The sequence below is a fragment of the Armigeres subalbatus genome, chromosome 2 (assembly GCF_024139115.2).
Source record: "Armigeres subalbatus isolate Guangzhou_Male chromosome 2, GZ_Asu_2, whole genome shotgun sequence".
NCBI lineage: Eukaryota > Metazoa > Arthropoda > Insecta > Diptera > Culicidae > Armigeres > Armigeres subalbatus.
In genome coordinates, this window is record NC_085140.1 from 387,818,818 (window position 1) to 387,843,713 (window position 24,896).

At 39.4% G+C, this 24,896-nt stretch overlaps 2 protein-coding genes and 1 long non-coding RNA gene across 3 annotated transcripts; all 3 read left to right on the plus strand.

Annotated features, from left to right (window-relative positions):
* Nucleotides 1-4,110: 4,110 nt before the first annotated feature.
* Nucleotides 4,111-5,175, plus strand: LOC134217348 (uncharacterized). The gene is made up of 3 exons (XR_009981007.1): nt 4,111-4,328; nt 4,383-4,443; nt 5,056-5,175. It is a non-coding gene; the product is annotated as an uncharacterized LOC134217348 (long non-coding RNA).
* Nucleotides 5,176-10,195: 5,020 nt separating this feature from the next.
* LOC134217349 (uncharacterized) lies at nt 10,196-11,384 on the plus strand. Its single transcript, XM_062696087.1, has 2 exons — nt 10,196-10,769; nt 10,833-11,384. The coding sequence occupies exons 1-2, from the start codon at nt 10,379-10,381 to the stop codon at nt 11,318-11,320; spliced, it is 879 nt and encodes a 292-aa protein (XP_062552071.1). The 5' UTR covers nt 10,196-10,378; the 3' UTR covers nt 11,321-11,384.
* Nucleotides 11,385-20,964: 9,580 nt separating this feature from the next.
* On the plus strand, nt 20,965-22,233 carry LOC134217350 (uncharacterized). Its single transcript, XM_062696088.1, has 2 exons — nt 20,965-21,412; nt 21,475-22,233. Exons 1-2 carry the CDS (start codon nt 21,031-21,033, stop codon nt 21,930-21,932), a joined length of 840 nt encoding a protein of 279 aa, XP_062552072.1. The 5' UTR covers nt 20,965-21,030; the 3' UTR covers nt 21,933-22,233.
* Nucleotides 22,234-24,896: the final 2,663 nt, after the last annotated feature.

Consider the following 24,896-nt stretch of genomic DNA (forward strand, 5'->3'; position numbering starts at 1 on the left):
ATATTAAAGAAGAGCTGTCGAATGATTGATTTTGATGTAAAAACTAAAATGTCCCCTTCCACAGGTTCCTCGGGGGCAACCAGTAGGTCCTGGAAGCGGTCAAAGCTGTCAATGGTCCTTTTATATTTATACTTTGCTTCCTGATTGAAAACCTATAAAAAGAGCCGTAGGATAACTGATTTTAGTGCTAAAACTTATATGTTCCCTTCCACAGGTTCCCCGGGGGCAATCCTTAGGTCCTGGAAGCGATCAGAGCCGTCAATGATCCATTTTATTTTCGTACTTCGCTTCCTGATCGATAACCATGAATGAAGAGCTGTCGAATGGCTGGTTTTGGTGCTAAAACTGAAATGTGCCCTTCCACAGGTTCCTCGGGGTCAATCCGTAAATCCTGGAATCGGTCAGAGCCGTCAATGGACCATTTTATATTCATACTTCGCTTCCTGATCGAAAACCATGAAAAAAGAGCCGATGAACGACTGGTTTTGGTGGTAAAACTAAAATGTTCCCTTCCACAGGTTCCCTGGGGCCAATCCAGGTCCTGGAAGCGGTCAGAACCGTAAAGTGTCCATTTTATATTCATACTTCGCTTCCTGATCGAAAACCATGAAAACGAGCCGTCGAACGACTGGTTTTGGTGTTAAACTAAAATGTCCCCTTCAACAAGTTCCCCGGGGCCAATCCGTAGATCCTGGAAGCGGTCAGAGCCGTCAATGGACCATTTTATATTAATACTTCGCTTCCTGATCGAAAACCATGAAAAAGGAGCCGTCGAATGACTGATTTTGGTGGTAAAACTAAAATGTCTCCTTCAACAGGTTCCCCGGGGCCAATCCGTAGATCCTGGAAGCGGTCAGAGCCGCCAATGGTCCATTTTCTATTCATACTTTGCTTCCTGATCGAAAACCATGAAAACAGAGCCGTCGAATGACTGATTTTGGTGCTAAAACTTAAATGTCCCCATTCACAGGTTCCCCGGGGACATCCCAGCGACTCCAGGATCCGTTTATTCAATTGGTTTTTCATTCTGGACACATTAGAGCCCTTCTAGAATAAACTCATAGTGGCCGATCTATCAAAATGCGAGATTCAAATGAAGTTGTGGCTTGACCCTTTGATAAGTATCGATCGGAACCGATTTTTAAGAAATGGCCATATCTCACTTGATTCTGGTCCGATTCCAAATCTCAATATATGGTTTCAATCAGCAAGAGCCCTACTTCATTTGTGGTTACTAATATTATTCAATTTTTAACCACAAATTCTCCTAATATCCACCTCAAATTTACGGTTTTGAACCTACCTCCGAAAAACCCGGAATATCTCCGGAATCCGGTGGCCATAGTCGGTTCCATGGACATACCGTCAAACTGCATTAGTTTTCTAGTTCGGGCATGCCTGAATTGTCAAAATCGGATGATAACTAAGATAGTTACAACACATCTAATTTTACCCAAAATTTGCCTATCCTAATTATTTTGTCCATCCCCTGTACCAGCAACTGTAGGCGGGCCGAACGGTTCAGCATCTGGATGTGGTAATTGCTTCAATCGAAAGAAAAACACGATTCCGCGCAGCTTCATTTTTGCACGCCAAACACTTTTCTCTGGGGTGGTTGTGCGATGAAAGTTGGCCCAACGAGTGGAATCAATACGATGATTCTGCAGCAATGGGCGTAGCGATTCTGTCCTGTTTCGTTCAGCTTGAAGGATGAGACGGCACCCCGCCGCATCGCACAAATTGTTTGGAGTTGGTCTTTTGCCTGGAAAAATATTTATAATTTCGACTCGACATTGTTTCCGAACAGGGTAGCAACTCTCCCCACAGCTTTAAATGGAAAGCATCGCTTTTCGTTACTGATTGGATGGTATGGGATGATGCTTGAGAGGGGTGGGTGGGTACTGTGAGACTATTTTATGACAAACGGAAAATGCTTAGAAACAATTTTCCAGAAAAATTATAACACGCTACACAAAGTATTATTAGGGTGTGATGTGGGATTGTTGGTGTTAAACGTATTGTACAATGAATCAAAAAGTAAATCAGAAGAAAAATTACCTGAGATGCATTCCCGAGCAGCAAACATGATGCATATAAGATACAGTGTCTTACCGTTTTAATAAAAATTCCAAACATACCTCACATCTCGAACACTCACTATGAACCGACAATTTACCATTATAGGATTTCGAATTCATTTGTAACTTGTAATATTGCATACGTAAAACCGATGAATTTAGGTTCCAAGGTGTTAAAATGTCGGCCCAAAGTTATGCTTGGAATAATAGTCAACTTAATGACTGTGATTCTGCGATCAAGAGTGATTGAACATGTTTGGCATGTGACATTTCGTTCATTTCAACTCAGATGAAAAAAGTGAAGATTTGTGGTGGTATCTAATACGTTGCAAAGCTAGAATCAAATTCAAAGAAAGTTAAGCAAAATAATATTTTTACATTTCTATAAAAATGTAGTATACTACTTTCTGGGTGCCTCGCCCGCAGCGCTTCGCTGTGGAATAGTTAGTCTTGCTGTCCGGGAGCAAGACTGTGAACAGTTATTTATCTATTTTTTAATTCTTACTAGATACTTGATGGGCTACAGCTTCTCCTCGATCAGCCTACGCCGCACGGAGAATCCTTTTCTATTTCCATAATAATGATGTCAATTCATACAATATTTCATCTGTCACTACCTGCCCATTCAAAAGTTATGCATACTCTCCGCGTTTCTTTGGAGGTAAATATTAAGCTTAATGATCATTCCCCCCAAAATAGAGAAAAAAAAAGTATTTCCATTTTATAACATATCTAGTTTGTGTCTCCACAAAAATTGTGGCAAACTTTGTCGAAGACGCCAAGTTCGTAATTTCATTGCTTCTAAAGATTTGTTACGTTTTATACCGAAAACCCCTAAAAATGTTATTTTGTCAGCTGTCGTCACTGACAAAACATCTTTTGCTGGCGTTGTTAAATACGGGAAGGGTCGTTTGGCCAAAACCCATCTGGCCTGATGTCATTTGGCCGAAATGGTCATTTGGCCAAAAGGGTCATTTGGCCGAAACGGTCATTTGGCTGAAAGGGTCGTTTGACCGATAGGGTGATTTGGCCGAAAAAGTCATTTGGTTGAAAGGGTCATTTGGACGAAAGAGTCATTTGGCCGAATAGGTCATTTAGCCAAAAGGGTGATTTGGCCGAAACGGTAATTTGACCGAAAGGGTCATTAGGCCTAAAGGGTCATTTTGCCAAAAGGGTCATTTGCCTGAAAGTGTCGTTTGGACGAAAGGATCATTTGTCGGAATAGGACATTTGACCAAAAAGATCGTTTGGCTGGATAGGATATTTGACGGAATAGTAAATAGTCACTGTAAAAAGAGAGAAACGTGAAGCGAGTAGTGAGACGTCTCACTACCCACTTCGCACTACTCACTTTTCACTGTGAGAAGTGAGAAATGAGGAGTGAGGAGTGAGACGTCTCATTTCCCACTCCCCATTTCTTACTTCTTGCTGTAAAAAGTAAATATTGCAAAGTGCGTAGTGATACGGCTCACTATTCACTTCAAGCTTCTCACTTGCTACAGTCAGAAGAGGGAAATGAAGAGTGAGAATTGAGACGTCTCACTATTCACTTCTCATTTCTTACTGCTCACTGAAATAAGTGAGAAGCGCGAAGTGAGTAGTGAGACGTATCTCTTCTCACTCCTCATTTCTCACTTTTCAAATGACCTATTCGGTCAAATTTCCTATTCGTCCAAATGTCCTATTTGGTCAAATGACCCTTTTGGCCAAACGACCCTTTCGGCCAAATGACCCTTTTTCGCCCGGAGGTGAACTAGCCTTGGGCTAAAAACCTCTTTAATAAAGATTATAATAATAATAAAATGACCCTTTCGGTCAAAAAACTATATTCGGTATATTCGGCCAAATAACTTTCGGCCTAGTGGCATTCGGCCTAGTGGGATTCGGCCAAATGGGCATTCCCCCTAAATGTCATCGAATAAAAAAATCAGTTCGTTTTGACAGTTATGTACCCAACATGTTTGGAAACGAGAACAAAGGGAACCTTTCCCCATAAAACATTTGACAGCTCCGAAATTTTGCGATCACCCGACGAAATCGGGTGACTACCAAATCGACCTATTTTCATACCGACGAAGTCGAATGTCGTAGACTACTTATTTTCGTCGCCAGATTTGTTGAACAATTAAATTGTTGCCGATTTCATCGGTAAAATAATCGATTGATTGTATATTTGTTGCTTATTCTGATTGCCTGATTGATATGCAGACGAAATCGGGTCCCTGTGTTTATAAATATAAATTGAAGCAAGTGAGAATTTGATATTTAATTAATTAAATGCGAATTATATGTGAGTTTTTACAGTCCGAGGCACATCCCAGAACACGTCGGAAGACTAATTCTATGTGATAAACAGTTAATCAAGGTAAGTTTTCCAATTTAGTGAGATTTTAACAGTTGTGTAGATTACTGGATGCCAGAGGAAATTCGATAAAGTTTGGAAATGATTTTTTAGACACTCTAGTGGAATGTGACTATTTCGGCTTGATCCGGTAACTTAAGTAGACTGACTTTCTTTGTTTTAATAATAATACATGGAGAGAAAAATCCGGAGGAAAATTTTCCCCTGGTTTGAGGCTGCAGATGATCAGTCACAGTTTAGAACTGAAAAGTATGACAATTTTCCCTGTAACTGGATGTTGGGATGTTTGATTATCCGTACCATCATTTCGTGCATCTCACTCTAGAAAATACATCCAACTATCTGAAAAGTGAATACTAAAGATTATTTTCCAAATTGTCACAAAATAGAATGAAGATTAAGTTCATAAAGGTAGCATCATACATATTAGTAAAATTTTCCGTCGGACTTTTATCCCATGTATTTTAAACGTGGTTGGTTGGTATTCTGTGCTGTCAATCAAATTGATACATGGGGGCGTACTAAATTCTCGAGGTGTTAAACTATCTTAGGCCAGACTGAGAACCGAACAGTAATCACTTTCTCGAACGATTCAGTATTTTCTTTCTCGTGCAGAATTATGCAGTTTGAGATGATTCCAAAGGATAACAAAGTGTTTGTGCACCCGGCCCTGTTCCCACCAATATCTACGGAAGTATGGACATTCCTCAAATAATCGCCCATGCCACCCGATTAAGCACCCTATTTCGTCTGATTTCAATATTTTCCACACCGATCAATCTATAGATTAGGTAGATCTGATTTGTTCAATAATAATTTTTAATAACTAGATTAATCATTCTATTTCCTCTGGTTTCATCACACATCATTCAATACGAAATTGATCTATCATTCATTCGATTTTATCGATGTCGGCTGCCTACCCTGTAAAAGTACCATAAGGCTCGGTGAAACAATCTATAAATTCGTCGGGTCCTGCATAGGTCGATCGAACCGACATAAACCGATTTAGTCGGGGGGAAAGTCGGGAGGATTTTTTATGGGGTTATTAATGATAATAATCAAAATTTGTGGGCTCCGTGAACGTGCCGATAGCGCCGTCTGTCGTCTATGCGCAGTTGCGTTCTGTGAAGTGTTGGTTCGATTTTCGTAATGCGGAAAATTCCCCACTGGATCACTGGGTATTGTGCAAATGTTCTGTGTAGAAGGCCCGGAGACCCATAATATTCTACCGATCGACTCAGTTAGACGAACTGAGGTGATGTCTAAAAAACAACAAGGCAGTCTCATTTGAGTTGTCTCATCCAATCATAGCACTAGACGCATGCCGTCGCTTGAATTTGTTTTCCTAGGATACAAGTTGCTATGCAAGGTCAGTGCTCTTGAACAGTGTACTGTGTCCAGAATGTTTTAAACACGAACACGCGTTTTCGTATTCAGAATGCATCTCTGTCGCTCACGAGTCAAAATTGAGAAGCATTTGAGGAAATCCTGAGAAGTATCTTGCTCTTTATCATCAATCTCAAACTTCACACAAAACGTGTTTAGTCATGCCAACAAATCATCAAATGATAAGTTACTCTCAATTCTCCACGCTGTCTTGAACGCTCACTCTCTGTGAACCATCTCACACGCTTAAAATCAATAACACAGAGATGTGTTTGCTTCACACAAAACGGCACAAAATGCCTCGTACGGTTGTGATAACGATCCTTTTTACAACATGTAAGCGTTTGTACAGATTCCTTGTTTCATGAGGAACCAAATACTGTTGAAAATATTGAAATCCAAGCTTCAATAAAACCACACGAGCTATTTTTATGGCTGTGTAACTGTCGCTCATCTAGGTGCTGTTCTGCATTAGGTCCGTTTTGTGTGAAGCAAACATATCTTTGTGTTATTGATTTTAAGCGTGCATCTCCCATAATCTTTTTCTCTCTCAGTGTGTTATGTAGGGTGTTACTTGCTACGAATAGAGATGTCGTAAAATCCCGATTAATCGATTAGTTACTAATCGATTACGCTTGATTCTTGTCGATTATTGAATCGATTAATCATTGTATAGTAATCGATTCAAAATTAATCGATTATCACAACGATGAATCGATTAATCGAAATAATCAATTAATTTTCGACATCCTTATGATGTCGTAAAATTCTGATTAATCGATTAGTAACTAATCGATTACTCACGATTCCTCTCGATTATTGAATCGATTAATCGTTGGGTAATAATCGATTCAACATTAGGGTGTCTAAAAAAACACTTTTTCAAAAATTTTGATTGGCCGCCCTCTTATGCGGTTCTATTTGATGCCCTGGACAAAATTTCAGCCAAATCGGTTAACGTTTGGGCGGTGCTAAACTCGTTGGAAGTTTATATGGAAAAATGTATACAGAAACATCCAAAAACAGTGATTTGCAGTTGGACTGCACAATTTACGATCAAGAACCATAATACTCATTCAGTTCTTGTAGAATTAAATACAGAATGTTATGCTAAAAACCGCGAGAAGATTAGAGTTTATTACGCAAAGATATTAGCATTTTACTGGAGTGTTGTAGGGGTGAATTTATTTCTTTTCAAAGGTAAAAGAAACGAATTTTGCTCAAACCCCACTTCAGAGAAATGCTAATAACTTAGCCGGTGAAACTCTAATCTTCTCGCGGCTTTCTGCATAACATTCTGTATTACATTCTACAAGATCTGAATGAGTATCATAGTTCTTCATCGTAAGTTGTGTAGTCCAACTGCAATTTACTGTTTTTGGATGTTTCTGCATACATTTTTGCATAAAAACTTCCAACGAATTTAGAACAGCCCAAACGTTGATCGATTTGGCTGAAATTTTGTCCAGAGCATCAGGGCATCAAATGAAACCGAATAAGAGGGCAGCCCATCAAAAAAATTGAAAAAAGTTTTTCCCATACTAATTTGAGCCACCCTATTCAACATTAATCGATTATCACAACGATGAATCGATTAATCGAAGTAATCGATTAATTTGCGACATCTCTAGCTACGAAATCAAAACAAAGTGTTTAAGGACATAGTTGGGAGAGTACCACGATGGCAGTCAATATGGCACCGGACCTTCCACGGGTCAACCCCACACCTCCCGCACTCCTCTCCCACCAACATTCGAATGCATCGAATAGCATCGAACAAAAGTTTAATATTCAGATTACTAACCTGTTCACAGTATATTTATGTACTTCCCGTGATAATTAACATGTTTCTTCAAAGAGTCCTATGCATTTCGGCTCGATATATGGCATAAACCAGCAGTTTCGTGCCAATTTAACAGCCGTCCGCGGTTTGGTGGGTTTATCACTGCACTCCACTTCTTCTCAAAGGGCATTGAAAAAATCGATTTTTTACACACTTCTCCACACATGAGCAGCCCGAAATGTTGATGGAAGGCAAATTAAACTTCACTTTTTGGATTAAGTCACTTGTTTGAAGCGAAAACTTAATATAAACTGCAATTTTTGCTCGAAGAAAACTATTAAAAACTGATCGCGGAGCGAATGTAAACACCGGTACCGATAGCAGCAAACTAATAAACAGGGTGGTTCAAAACTGATTTTGCTCCGCCACGCACAGTCGATTATGTTTTATATTTTGGGTGTCGTTCGCTGGTTTCAGTCGGTTTGAATAGAGGCTTACCGTGCACTGGTCGTTTCAGGTTTGTATGGCAGTTGATATGGCGAGGTTGAATTTTACATTATTCTGATTGTGGCACTCCGTGATTGGGCGCTGGCGAGGTGAAGACCATATGACTGGATTGAATGGACGTTCCAATAGTTGGGAGTCAATTTTAATCGAGGTTGCAAATCTTTAGCATGATAATAAAGCCCCAAATACAATGTCGGCGGAACAGAAACGGAAACGGCAAATTTGACAGTTAGCCCATATATTTTCTGTCAAGTTTGCCGTTTCCGTTCCGCTGACATTGTGTTTGTGTAATTGTGTAATTCACCAATCGCACCAGGAGCAAATACTTCATACAAAAAGTGTGTTTCCTAAGGTGCGTTCAGTGAAGTCTCTGGAATGTTGCTTTCAGCTACGTGGGTTCTCTTTTTGCCAGCGTTTGGAGGGAAGGCGCTGGCTGTAGTCAGTGTAATGAAAGGTTTAGTTTCCCATTATAATTTTTATGGCTTGTTCTCAATCAGTTTTTGTTCAAATCGGCTTTTGGAGAACACTCGGAGCATGGTACGGAATCAAGTGAGCGTGGTTGAGCTGGGTTGTTTTTTGAACCACCCTACTAATATTCTTTGTTTTTTCATAAATACGACACCAATACTACCACAGTATATGACAGTTTTTATTCTACCAATACTTTCAAAGCTTTGTTTTGGTACTCAACCCACCTTCACCTTAAGCAACGAATACGGTTCTGATTAGTTGTGATTGCTGAAAATGGCCAAAAAACGGCACTCAGGATTCGATTCTATGGATTTATTTTGTACATTTGCTGGTTCGCTGGGATGCTAATCATGATACCTATTTGAAACGCCATTACCAATCTAATACTTATGCATCTACTGCCTTAACCTTAGGTTGTTTTTGATCTCTGTCTGATGTAAATGGGACTTGCTGGTATGTAAAATATTATGAAGGTTCCACCAAACATACCCGACGGAACCGTCGCTTGGGGACTTCGATTTTGTAGCCGTTGGTTTAAAAGCGTAAGTGGAACATTTCATGCAGCGACTAGTTGCGCCGTCGTGGCGATGATATCGCTTAGGTTTGAGGAAGCCTGGAACCTTTTATTTTTACACAAAAAGTTTTATCTCAGGAAATTGATGGACCAAAGCACCATGCGTCTCCATATGCCTATATGATAAACATGATTAAAACCCGTTGGCATAAAAAGATATAAAACACTAAAGGATAATGTTTTGGTACGATAATGCTTACGATTTGGTACGTATGAGTTTTACAAAAAAAGCGTTTTTTTTATTGGTTTTCGAGACTATGACGAACAGACGGAAATACCTGCCGTGTCCCTATGTCGTAAAGGAAAAAAAGCATCTCACTTTAAGGGGTTGTTGAATACCTCCAAAAAAGCGCATTAACTTACTGATCAAATGTCTGGAAGACATCGTTACGCTATATCTCCTAGTACTATTTAATAAACTCGCTAAAAGCACAGTTTTAGCCACTGTGCAGCGACGGGTAGGAAACCAGCCACTGCTTGGTATTCATTGCCAAAGTACTTGACCCATCATGTTCCTGAAAATCTAATTTTGCTCTGATTCTTAGTAGAAGGAAATAAGAACGCTTTTTTACTTATGATGAATTTTCATCTGACTTCACTATGTTTCTAAATTTCAATTATCATATGAACTGTGATTTGTGCCGAATTTAAATTTTGCTTTATGTTTTGAAATGCAAATCTTTCATGTTGAACGATTATTTTATTTTTAAATAAATGTATATAATTAAATGTATGTAAATGTCCATATAATTAAATGTATATAATGTAATAAATTAAATGTAAGTTGAATTACATCAAAACTTTTTATGCTATAATAAACTTCCAAAAAGTCGTATAAAAGTTTAATCATCTGATATTCCATCTTTGAAAGCTCGAATGTGCTTAGGGTAAAAACCTAGCGAAGAAAAATAACACTGCAGCATCGCATCGCATCTTCCTTTTTCCACTAATGACATAAATTAGACGGATGCCACTTCTGAGAAGTAGACGATAACCTCACTGATTGCTGTAGTAAGTTCCCTTCCGAAACTTTGTTTACTCATATTCCTTCGGAGGAATGACGAAGCCAATATTGATAATAACGATGACGTGTGCTACCGAGCGCTCGTCTTAAAAGCCCTGTTGAACACAGAAATGCAAATTAGATTCAGTTTCAATCTCGCCGTGTTGATCGTCAGTTGTGAGTGGAGAGCTATATCAAATAAACAAGTACCATGAAGCTGACTACTATCCTGTTTACTGTGACTATAATGGTGCTATTGTCTGTGCCTAATCTGGAAGCCCGTCGCAAACATCGAAGGAAATATGGAAACAACAATCTACATGAGAACTTTGAAATCTATCATCCGCAAGGAATAACGGTATGGTATCCGAAACTTCGAGAAATGATTGGATTTGGAGTGCAGGTGTTTCTGAATCAGAGATATAGATCGAAGCCACATAATTGTGATATTTGTCTCAATACGACGGAAGCTCAATATGGAAAGTTCATTGTTCAGGATGACAATGCCGTCATACGCCCAGGCGACAATCTACAATACACATTCCAATTTCATATGTCCAACGGAACAATTTTTGAAAGGAAGAGCGGATTCTATGTGTCAGGTACAATAACAACTTATATTCTTGTGATTTTGATAATATTATTTTGAATTATGTTTCATGCAGCGAATAGAGTGATTCATCAAAAACAACGTTACACGGCTACAACGTTTGGCCCGATGACGGAAATCGATCAATCCAAAATCGCCATGTACGAAGAAGACATCAACATTCTGGAAAACATTGTGTATGACGTGTTCCAACATTGCAACAACGTTACCGACATCAGCAAGAACCTGTATCTGAACATCAGACCGACAGCCTCAGGACTCGACTCGAAGCAATTGTACGAATCTACTCTGAATGCACTGCAAAAAGTGCTTCCAAAAATAAATTGGGAATCAGTGCTGGTCAATGCTTTCTACTATAATGATGGAGTCGGATTCGAAGTGATGACGCTGATTGATAAACTGAAGATATTGCATCTGTCGAAAACCATTGCCGAGAGCCCAATAAGCGATATGGATAATATGGACCAGTCGACAGATGGAGAGAGCATCGATGAAGACTACAATGACATTATGTTTCATGATGTCAGAGTTGCCAACGAATGAGTATAGATTTTTAGGATTATGACTACAATAATGTGAACAATAAATGCTGATAATGTACGATAAATCTGTTTCAGTGTATATAAGGTATTTTTTTTACATTCCTATGAATGATCCCAAGGGAGCGTCCACAAATTACGTAACGCTTTGAGAGGGGAGGGGGGTTGGCCAAAGTGTGACGATCCATACAAATTTTTCAGACGTTTCATACAAAAAGTGTGACATAGGGGGGAGGGGTTGTTGAAAATGACCAAATTTTTGCGTTACGTGTGCATGTGTGGGTTTTCCATACCGAGGAATAAAAAATAATATTTTATTACAGGGTAGTTGAAATAGAAGCCACTATAAATATAAAGAGAATCCTGAACAAAATATGAACAGAACATATCGTATAACATAGCTCGGGTACTTATTCAAAAGGGCGTATGTGATTTTGTTAACAAAGATTCAAACGTCGATTTGTCCGATCTGATAGCCCTCCCACGCAAACCACCCACGCGGACAGATAGGGGGAGGCTTCGGGTACTTGTTGGTGGTGTTGGTCTGCGTGGGAGTGCCATAAGATTGAACAAATCGACGTTTGAATCTTTGTTTACAAAATCACACACGCCTTTTGAATAAGTACCCGATATAGGAGATTATCGAAATATAGAAAGCGAAATGTATGTGGATTTAAGGGTCCTTGAAAACCATAGATATCGAGATATAGCAGCAACCTACATCGATGAACGATTAGTTGACAAGTCATTATACAATATAGCAGAAATCGTCAGAGTACAGGCTCCAGATTGAACTGCAACATAAGTGAGTAAAATAATATAATACAAAATACGTATTGGGAACTAGTTCTACAAAACGTCGTCAAACCCTTATTTTATTATCTATCAACTCATTTTCATACCAGGGGTTACGACAGGATTACTGCCGCTAACCAGAAGTCAGTCCCATCGTTATATGCATGCCATATACAGTTAAGTCTGACTTGCGGTTAGCGGCAGATAAGACATCACCTGAACCTTTGAGTTTCACTGTCTGGAGTATGTTGGAGGCCGCGTCTGCTCTAAAATATCATGTTTTTTTGTGCAAGTCCTGAAGCGACATCTGATATCATCTGGTAAAATAACGCAAGCGCACCTAAGGGCCTCGTACGAGTGATTAAGCTCAAGGACAAAAAGGACGAACTTTACCAGTGAACTTTCAAAAAGTGATGTTTCCTTGTAAAATCAAATGAATTTCATTCATTTATTTAGTCTACATCTAAACAGATAATACTGAATCAACAATTTGACGCCACAATACACGGTTCGAGGCCGCATCTCTCCATCCTCGAATACGCCCCACGCTCGCCAAGTCGTTTTGCACCTGGTCTGCCCATCTCGCTCGCTGCGCTCCACGCCGTCTTGTACCTGCCAGGTCGAAGGCAAACCCCATCTTTGCTGGGTTGCAGTCCGGCATTCTTGCATGTTCTGCCCACCGTACCCTACCGGCTTTAGCTACCTTCTGGATATTGGGTTCGCCGTAGGGTTGGGCGAGCTCGTGGTTCATTCTTCGCCGCCACACACCGTCTTCTTTGCACACCGCCAAAAATGGTCCTAAGCACCCGTCTCTCGAATACTCCGAGTGCTTGCAAGTCCTCCTCGAGCATTGCCCATGTTTCATGTCCGTAGAGGACAACCGGTCTTATTAGCGTCTTGTACATGACACATTTGGTACGGTGGCGAATCTTTTTTGACCGCAGTTTCTTCTGGAGCCCGTAGTAGGCTCGACTTCCACAGATGATGTGCCTTCGTATTTCACGACTAACATTGTTGTCAGTTGTTAGCAAGGATCCCAGGTAGACGAATTCATCGACCACCTCGAAAGTATCCACGACTATCGTAGGCGGACACTATTGCGCTCGGTTCCGCCCACAAGCATGTACTTTATCTTCGACGCATTCACCACCAGTCCAACTTTTGTTGCTTCACGTTTCAGGCGGGTGTACAGTTCTGCCACATTTGCAAATGTTCGACCGACAATGTCCATGTCATCCGCGAAACAAATAAATTGACTGGATCTGTTGAAAATCGTACCCCGGCTGTTACACTCGGCTCTCCGCATAACACCTTCTAGCGCAATGTTGAACAACAGGCACGAAAGTCCACCACCTTGTCTTAGTCCCCGGCACGATTCAAACGAACTGGAGTGTTCGCCTGAAATCTTCACAAAGTTTTGCACACCATCCACCGTTGCACACCATTCCACCGATCAGTCTGGTAAGCTTCCCAGGGAAGCTGTTCTCGTCCATAATTTTCTATAGCTCTACACAGTCTATACTGTCTTAGTCCGCCTTGAAATCAACGAACAGATGGTACGTTGGGCCCTGGCATTCACGGCATTTTTGAAAGCTCTGCCGTACAGTAAAGATCTGGTCCGTTGTCGAGCGGCCGTCAACGAAGTCGGCTTGATAACTTCCATCAAACTCATTCACTAATGGTGACAGACGACGGAAGATGATCTGGGATATCACTTTGTAGGCGGCATTAAAGGATGGTGATCGCTCGAAAGTTCTCACACTCCAGCTTTTCGCCTTTCTTGTAGATGGGGCATATAACCCCTTCCTTCCACTCCTCCGGTAGCTGTTCAGTTTCCCAGATTCTGACAATCAGTTTGTGCAGGCAAGTGGCTAGCTTTTCCGGGCCCATTTTGATGAGCTCAGCTGTAATACCATCCTTACCAGCTGCTTTAATGGTCTTTAGCTGTTTGATGGCACCCTTAACTTCCCTCAAGGTGGGGGCTGGTTGACTTCCATCGTCCGCTGATCTGACGTAGTCATCTCCTCCGCTACCTTGACTTCACTGCCTGTACTCTCAGCTCCATTTAAATGTCCCTCGTAGTGCTGCTTTCACCTTTCGGTCACCACACGTTCGTCCGTCAAGATGCTCCCAGCCTTATCCCGACACATTTCGGCTTGCAACACGAAGGCTTTGCGGGATGCGTTGAGCTTCTGATAGAACTTGCGTGTTTCTTGAGAACGGTACAGCTGTTCTATCTCCTCGCACTCCGCTTCTCCCAGGCGGCGTTTCTTCTCCTGAAAAAGGCGGGTCTGCTGTCTCTGCTTCCGTCTATAACGTTCCACGTTCTGCCGGGTACCTTGTTGCAGCGCGACCGCCCGCGCTGCGTCCTTCTCCTCCAGAATCTGTCTGCACTCTTCGTCGAACCAATCGTTCCGTCGACTTCGTCCCATATACCCGACGTTGTTCTTCGCTGCGTCGTTAATGGCTGCTTTGACTGTATTCCAGCAGTTCAGACCCCATTGAGCTCACCCTCTTCCGGCAACGCTGCCTCGAAATACTGTAATACCCATAATACCCTCAAATAGAGAGGGACCGAGCGTATGGGTGAGCACACAATCTGGGATACGAACTACCAACAGGGGGTATCTCCTACAAGGTACCCATACGGTGTCCCTGTTGAAAATCAAAGTCCGGGTAGGTGAGCGTTGAGGCACAAGTGATGTGCACAGGAGGTGCACAAAGTGGAAACACGAGATGGGAGTATTATAACCCCCACGAAGTGAGAGACTGAATGTCACGAGAGTGGTGCAAGCGAATGGGAGATGGGGGTATTACACGTAATACTTCCACAGAGTGAAGGACCGAATGTATGGGCGAGCACACAAGTAAGCCTCGCATGTTACGTGTGGTCAGAGTGACTGCTTAGGCAATAGTGTGATCCGGCAGTAGTGTGAGTGAAGTCTCTCTAGGCCTGGCAGGAGCGTCGGGGGTCAGATACCTCTGTGACTCCTCAGAATTAGGGGACATGAAAGTCTTGCTATGCCTGGCAGGAGTATCAGTAGGTTGATGCTTCCGCGAAACCTCAGAAATAGGAGAGGTGAAAGGGTCTGCCTCCGAGGAGCGGCATAGGAGCCACCAATGCAGTGTCGCCTCCGGCTTGGTAGACAAGTGGTGCCACCATGCTGCTGGACGGGGTAATTACCACACTGAATGAGGATTGTCAGTGCTGTAAGATGTGACTCTTGCTGTCATTCGAGCGGCATAGGCAAGTGAGTGTCTTGTGCACAAGACGAGGCCCGCTGTGTCTGAAGCGGCATATTATGTAATAACAATGCACCTCGGATTTTTCTTCACCAAAAGCTAGGTTATATTCCAAACTAACAGAAACACGGTTGTTTCAAAATATTCAATCGGGGAAAAAATAAATAAAGTTGATTTGATTTTTTCAAACCATTTTTTCACAAAAAAAAACTGTGAGCAACAAGTTTTGTCCATTGTTAAAGCACTTATTCTTGACCAGTTTGCTCACAAAAAGTTGCATTCGACGTGGAATCCTGTCCCATTGTTGTCCAAATGATAATTGACCAAATCGGACTATGGCATGGAATGTTATGGCCAAAATTCATTTTTTCAAGCCAAAAAAGAGAAAATCATTTTTTCTGGCACTTTCCTCAACTGATTTGCTTGCATTCGACGGGGTATCTTGTTGCATTGCTGCATATGGGATAGAAAGCCAAAAACAAGAAGAAGAAGTGTCGCCATTTTTTCTGACACTTATCCTCAACCGATTGCAACATGCAGACGGAAACTAAATTTGCTCTATACAAAACTCTGATTCTACCAGTGACCGGAGAGTTTCCGGGGTTTTAAGGCGGAAAGTGCTGCGTACAATACTCGGAGGTAAACTAGAAAATGGTATGTGGCGCAGACGCATGAATCATAAGCTGTATGAGCATGAGCATGAGCATGATTGACCGCCCACGGTTGCTACTCCGTTATTGCCAGATCAGCTGTAATTACACAGAGAATCAAGAGATGATGTTTGGGACTAACATCATCTTCAATGAGTAAGAACTGGTGACCCAAAAATAAGCAATACCAGCGCCGGCCGTGGCCGAACGCAGCTCAAGTGAGGACGGGGTAGGAAAATGCTGACATGATACTCGCTTTGAGAGAAGCCGACGAGTCATCTGCACTTCCACGAGATGGATTCACGAGATTCCACACTGGGATGTTGGATATATGGGGTAGGTATTGTGGCAGGGTTCGTTTTGGTAAACGGTATGCCGTGTATAGCGTGTAGTTTCATCAATTCAAAATATAATCGAACGAACACTAATTATTTTAATTACCGATCGCACTAAGCAGAACAAAATTGTCGATGACCAGCCGATCTCTCTGCTAACCGCACAAAGCAGAACAATATTTTCGATGACCGGCCGATCGTTCTGCTTACTGACGCGAACTGCATCTTCACTTTCTAATTAATTTATTCACCCGCACAAAGCAGAACAACATTTCGATGATCGGGCGATCGTTCTGCTAACCGCACAAAGCAGAACAAATTGTCTGATGACCGGCCGATCGTTCTGCCTACTAAATAAATCACGACTGTACGTGACCTCTGAATGCTGAACATTTGTCTTTCAGGCAACAAATAAACAAGTACAGCATTGCGATTAATTCACATATCGACCGCACAAGCAGATCAAAAGTTTCTGATTCTCGCGAAAAATCTGCATATCATATAAAAAACCACACTCTGATCTATTTTCTTACCAACCTAGCTACTAGCATTTCTACCACTCTTCAAAGAATTAGCTATGTCTAAAATGCATTTTCTACTAACAACTTATTAACTTTATTGCCGGCCGCGCAATGCAGAACACAATAATTCGGCCGAGCGCGCGATCGCCCTGTTGTCCGAAACAAGAGAGCCCCATAAGACGTAAAATAATATACCACATTTACTTATAACATCTCCATATTTTTCATGCCTTCGTATATTCATGTACTGACAAAACACGATTAGTTACACATCTGGTGACAGAGTGCGTGCAAGCAATTGGAATGATGTTTGATGTTTGAAATAGTGGATGCATTTATGTTCCTTGGGTCATTAATAATTTTGTATAAGAACTTCAGCAGGCGAGTTGAATGTGCATTATTGTGAAATAAGCCTAATGCCTGATAAATTTAAAATTCATACTTTTAAACTAGTTTACATTGTAATTGTGAAGACCGGAAGTTCACTGAGGACACAATAATGCGATTATATATTTAGGATAGATAGGGGTAAAAATGGAGGGATTTAACTTGAAAAGGCTGTTTTAGAAAGAGGGGTCGAGTTATCAGTCATGTTTGAAATATTAATCAAAACGGTAACGGGCGCAAGTATTGTTTATACCTATGCATTATTTGCAGCAAGTATATAAAAATAGAATAATATGAAACATTTTATTGAGATTTTGCATAATATATGCATACGAAAACGTAACGGTTGAAATCTAAATCTAAAAATAATGAGAAAAAACTGCTTTTTTGAGACGAATTTCACAAACGAATATGTTTATAAACTTCCTGAGATTAGCATGAAAAATGGTATAACAGGCTACAGGTCGAACTTTACAAAATGACCATTTCAGGGGCAGTACAGATTATTGGAGGATCTTCTGGATTACCACAAAATACTTAATCAGAAGCAATATATGTCTCTCCTGTAAGTACCATTTCAAACAAAGGCTGGGGTGGTTGTGTACAGTCGACAAATTTTATGGAAGCAATATGCATTAATAAAACGAGCTCCACCAAAGAATCGTTATACGTATCGACTTCATTCGTAAACAATCCGATGTGGTGAATGAGCCATTTCTATTTTTAAAAAAATATAAAAAGCTATATTAGAAGGATCTCACCAGGGTTTGCCAGTATACTGCTGCGTCCATCCAATTGATCCTGCCATCAGCACGAATCGCCAGACCTTTATCTCTCCAATCACCGTCGTCATGCCTTGCCACGTCTGACTATAGTTTTGCCGCTACACCACCTTAGGCGATACTGATAAGTGTTACGTCGATACCGATACTCCGAGGTAAGAAATCACATTTTTGAATTCACTATCAGAATTTTAGTTCACACAAAAATCTGCTTGGGAAAGAAATTTTCACATGAATCATGAGCTGTATCAAGTGTACAAAAAAGAAAACACGGTGAATCGTGTAAAATACGGTAGACTTAGGGCGAATGGTGGAAGAAAGAATAGCGAAAACAATATTCAACAGAGAACCAGAGAACTGGAGGAACATCGCCCAAAACCGACGATTATGAAGCTCTACAATACGCCAGGCATAGGTGTATCGACGCTGTAGCCAACCAGGTAGGTATCCTCAACCGATTTGCTCGCAACAAGTTGCGTTCGACGGAAATTACTAAATGTATAACTAAATGTGAACAATGAGACCTATCCACGTATTCCACGTATCAGCGTTATTTTGAACTTTTCTCATACACATTTTAACTTTTCTAACGTACAAGAAAGGCACCACCTCCGCTAGGTGAATTAAAATGGGGTTTACAAAGGGAACGGTAGGTAGATCAATCCGTTTTTTTTCATGTTTGCATTAATATTTGATATCGAGCTACACAAAATGTTATGTGACTTGAACGTACGTGGTTTTTCTTTTGATTTATACTTTGTTCGGGTCACGGGAGGAAGTGTTAGTCTTGTATGTGACGTTGGCTGATCACGCAAAATAATCAATAATCTAGCAATAATATTTTAATTTACAATGTTCTGAAAACTCAGATTTGAATATGTACATTATGTGGAAGATTTTGATTTGAGATATGTATTTGAGGTAACCACTTTCCCTTCGATGGGAGTCGAACCCACGACCCTCAGTAGAGTTCCATCGAAGGAAAAGTGGTTGCCTCCAATACATATCTCAAATCAAAATCTTCCACATAATGAACATATTCACATTTGAGTTTTCAGAACATTGTAAATTAATGTCAAAGTCGGTTGGTTCAATACCCGGAACAAAGGCAATTAACTTTGATTGAACAATACTTTGTTTTATAGGGAAACATTTATCACTGTTGCTCGAGCACTTTGTAATCACAACGTTAGATTTAGTCACTTTTTCAATAAACGCAAAAAACTCGCTTGAAAACCATTTTCTTTAGTTTTTGAGAACTGACGATTAAGACTGCAATACCAGAAAAAAGGCATTTCAGATGATTCAAAAGGAAATTTTGAAAATGATTCAGAAGATGCCTTCCTGGCACAGCACCAACGAACTTTATAGAATTTCTAATATTGAGACATTACAAAGAATGTACAATAAAATAATTTCCAATTTTAAACAGAAAATGCTACGATTAGCTCTTTGTACCCTTAGTATTAATTAGGTTAATTTAGTTATTGTTAAAACATTTTACTTCCTACATGGTTTATCCAACCAGTGGAAAAATTATAACTGCCAGAGGCCAATGAAATATAATAAAATACAGAAATAAATATAGACATTAGCAAACAAGGATGATAGTGCAACTAAAATTAGCTAAAAAAGAAAGTAAACAAAGTCGTTTCAATTGCATTATTTAATACAAATTGTAGACTCTGTAGGTTTCAAATATTTCTGAGCATTCCTTCATATTATTATTTTTGACTCACGGATACGTATGTGCAGTATTTCTAATTTTGTTTTTGTGTTTCTGTGATCATGCTATAGAAGAATTGGAAAAAAGGAAAAGTGGACAAACAGTCAGCAGCACGAATATGTGGATAGGTTTCATTATTCACATTTAGTTATACTCGTTTAAAGAAGTGGAGATTAAGTGCCAAAAAAAATGTAAAAAATCTAGTTTTTGGCCTTAAAAACCAATTTTGGTCATAATTATCTTCCATCCTATCCTATCCCGCCAATTTTCATTAGGAAATAATGCGACAGAATTCACTGTCGAATGCATAGCTGGTCCCGATCGATTGTATCATATGCGGCTTTGAAGTAAATAAATAGAAGGTGTGTGGGCACGTTGTATTCGCGGCATTTCTGACGTACGGCGAACACTTGATCTGTGGTAGAGCGTCACCCATAAATTTTGCCTGGTACTGACCCACGAACTCTCTTGCAATTGGTGTTAGTTGGCGGCATAAAATTTGGGAGAGTACCTTGTAGGCGGCGTTCAGCAATGTGGTTGCGCGGTAGTACAATTCAGCTTATCGCCATTTTTGTGGATGGGACACACGACACCTTCCATCCACTCCTACGGAAGAACCTCATCCTCCCAAACCTTGGTAATTGCCCAGTGCAGCGCTCTAGCCAGTGCCTCACCACCGTGTTTAAACAGCTCTCCTGGTAGTTGGTCAACTCCATCCAGTGGCTTTGTTGTTTTTCAGCCAGCCGATCTCCTCCTGGATTTCCTGGAGATTAAATATGAGCCGGAAGTCGTATGTCCTGCAAGCGTGCATTACTATACCGCCATCGTTGTATGCCACATCGCCATTCAGGTGCTCTTCGTAGTGCTGCCGCCACCTTTGGATCACCTCACGCTCATTTGTAAGAAGGTTCCCGTTTATGTCCTTACACATATCGGGCTGTGGCACGTGGCCCTTACGTGAACGGTTTAACTTCTCATAAAACTTTCGTGCGTTATTAGTTATAAACGTTGGGTATGGCAATATAGGATCTTAGCTCCCAAGATAAATTTATTATTATTAAATATGATTTTAGGTTTAATCTAGGGTGCTAAAAGAATAGTTTGTTTTTGAAGAGAAAGTATAACCTTTCAGTATAACTTTCGTGTGCGAAAAATGCAAATAACAAAACATTGATAACAACATTGACTAGACGTATAGTTTTTTACAAGTACAGTAAACTCAGTACAAGTTTTATTTTCATCGTGAAAGAGTGCTTCCCAATTCATATTGAAAAAATGCAGTCATTCTTTGGCCTGTGTATAGGAGCTTTGTGGGTGTTTTTTTCAGTTCAAGGTTCAGCCCATTTTATTCACCATGGCAAAAAACACTTTCCGAATCCAAAATTTGAAATTTTTCATCCGAAAGGAGTAACCATATCGTACCCCGTATTATGGGGAATGGTGGGATTTGATATTAGGATATACTTGAATAAACAGTTTCCCTCTGACGTTACGCCATATGATATATGTCTCAACACCACAGTTCCCGTGAACGGAATATTTATTATAAACGACGAAAATGCTTTTATTCGAACTGGTGATAATCTAAAGGTTGAAATGCTGCTGCTAATGAACGATGGGTGTGTTTATGGATTCAGGAAAGAGTTTTACATGAACGGTAAGAATTCTTAATTATTCTAATTTCAAGATGAATGTTCTATTCTATTTTGAACTTTTCAGATAACCTCATCTATCGTATCAATCAAACAACACCTGTTTCCCCCAATCAGAATAATCAAACCAGAATTACGCAGCTCGAAGAAGAAATTAAGCTGCTGGAAGGCATTATACATGACATGGCCATGAACAGCAGCAGAAGCAACAATCTGTACTTGAATTTCCGTCCAGAGCCGGCTTTTCTTGACCCGCAGAAATTGCACGACTACACTTTGGAGATGCTACAGGAAAAACTTCCTAAGATTAACTGGACGACTGCACTGAGGAGTGTTTTTTACTATAATGACGGAATAGGGTTCGAGATGAAGACTCCGCTAGACAAATTAAAGGTACTACAAATGTCCAAAAACTTGGTTCATTACACAATTACTGATTTGGATACATTGGTTGAGGCGACTGATGACGATAGTGATGAAAATAGCCCAATTACGTTTCATAAGAGCAATCAACACAAAAATTAGTAGGGCAACTATTAGCGTGAGTTATTCTTATATAAACATCAAGCAACCATAAATTAGATAGCTTTGATGTTTTGTTAACATATTCTGTAGGTATTTCTGCTCTTTTACTCTAATTTATAAACTATTTTAAATTATAAACGTAAGCAAAACATATTCAAATGAACTTCTCTTAGAATCTTGGCAATAAAAATACGTATGCTAATTTAAACTCTTTTATATGGAGTATTACGATCTTTTCGAATAATATCGAAGCCTGGACAAGCCATGTTTCATTGATACAAATAAATATTCTTATAATGTAGCTTTTATTCTACCATTATTTGAAATAAATTGTAAAATGTTCAATTTGTTCTTATTAGTATCCATAAAGTCTAAAAAATAAACTAATGATGGACCAAATGAATTTATTTTCTAAGAATAGTAGCCAATGAAGGAAAACATTTCCTAATAATATATATCCAAAAATGCTAAATCCTAAACGCTCTATGAAATCTTTCAATATACTTACTTAAAACAGAATTATCATTATTTCTATCATTGTTAACGTTAGTATTGAAATGATCGTTATTATGTATCAAAGAAATATTACGAATATTGATTTGAGAATTTATTTTAATTTTTTATTTTTTTGAATAGCCAATACTTAACACAAGATTTGTTTGATTTATCATTTTATTTGCATTAAGGCTCAAGACTCCATCACAATGTTTTGAAAATTAATGACTGAATCACTTGTTTGTAATAGTGATGCAGTTGGTACGAAAAAGTGCAGCAGCGATAAATAAAATGTTGTTTACAACTGGGGTGGGTGGAAATGGGGTGGTAAAAATATGCCAGCTGATGCATAATGTTGCCAGACTTCACGAAATGTTTATTTTATATCATAACACATGTTCTCGGTGTATCAAATATATAGGTTTTTACCGGTTAAATTTTTTTATACACCACTTGGAATGTAACAGAAGCTTACATAACATGTTTAAATATTTATTTTTCGTTTATTTGTTCAATCTGACAAACAGCAATGATTTTTTCCAATAAATAAATCTGGCAACGGTGAAGAGATGATTATTTTCTTGTGTATGCACACCTTTGTTTGCTTGTCAGCGTATACGTGGCTGGCGTATACGTTGTATTGTTCTGATTGAATGATGTTGCATCGCGTAGATTTTGTTCTCGCCATTTCACTTATTGCGCTAGTGAATTTGAGTCTTCCGCATTTTATTGCATTTACAATACGGTCGTCAAATTTGTCTCTCACTTCGATTTTTGGAAAGCAGTTTTCGACAGTTTTTGGGCGTGAAGTGAATTAATTGGCAGTCCACATTGAAGAAAAATGTGAAACTCAGTTAGTGAATATGTTTTAGGAGTGATCAAATCAAGGAAACAATGGGAAAAGATCAAGTGAAAAATCAAGTGAGTGTGTATGTGTTTGATCCGAACGTTTGAACGTTAGTATGCGTTCGATGAACATACGAATATCGGCCAAGGAAAAACGCAGTTTTCAGCGTTTTTCCAGCAATTCCTCAGTAATTGCTAGTTTTGATAAGTGAAAAATTAATATGGAAATGCAATGAATATATTATGATGGAGAGTAAGTCCGTAAATTGCCCCAAAATATTGAATTTAGTCCAAAACTTTATTAGTATTAGTGTGTATTCGAATAAAATTATCGTCTTTATCGGATTGATTACGGTTTACAGAGCCTTAAGGTCACTCCTCATGGAATCCAAGTTTCAAAGTGCTCGCGTTTTCAGGCACACCACTGATATGAGCACAACTGTCATTTTTGTTGATTTAGCTTTGCTGCGTCGCAGCATGCGTGAAAAAATAATAATGACAGTTATGCGTTGCTTCCGTATCGAGTGGTGTGCCCTCGAAAACGCGAGCACTTTAAAAGTTGGATGCCGTCAGGAGTGACCTTAAATAAAAACGTCTGATTGTTTCTCTCCAGGTACTGTTCAAAATAAGCGTTTCTATATTATGTTTTTTTTACCGAATATTTCAATTTTGACAATGGTGTGATCTGATAGTTTTATTTTTGTAATCTCCAGAACAGTTATTATATGAACATCTGAACTACCTAAAAATAATTGTAAATATGTCCGTTAATTTCACATGAATCACATAAAATATTCAAAAAATCATTAGCATCATCAGGAGAACCACAAACAGCACTGAAATTTTTCAAGAGAATTCTTCTCTATTTCAGATTTAACAGATTTGTTAATTTTACATCAAATGAAATTAACAGAACGTTGATGGGTTTTTCCTTTTTCTAATATAAACTACAGATGGGCCAGAAAATGTCGAAGGCATTTCAATACGGAAAAGTTTAGGGGCTGCACAGTTATTACATAAGTAATATTTCTGGGTTTTTCAACCGCCCATGTAAGATGTTTCCCACAAACATAATAATAGGTACTTTTCACTCAAATCAGGGGCTTAGTGTGGGAATCCAAAATCAGGTCAATTAAAATTTACCTAATATTAAGAGTAATATACTTATTTTTAAATAGAAACTGATCAAAAGTTGGGTAAATTTTACCTAACTTTTGTAAACATGAGACTACTTAATGTTGGGTTCTCACACTTTACTGCCCTTGTTGAGTAGTTTTGCTTTTCATTTTATGACAACAAACGGAAGACGCAAGAGAAAAAAAAGTACCTGAAATTAGGTACTTTTTTCTAACCGTGTAGGAAAGATTTCAATCCAAATAGCTCGGACACAATTATATCTAGATCAAAAACTTTCAACACACTTAAAATTAACTTCTCAAATTTGCGTCCAATTCGTCTCTCTTGTTTGAAATAGAACAACTCAAAATTTGAGTAAAAGATACTACTTCAATAAAATAATGATTTAGGGTCTGTTCAAATATGACGTAACGCAATAGGGGGTGGGGGGTTGTTTTATTTTTGTTACGATTTGTTACGCAAAATATAGGGGGTGGGGGTCCTTCA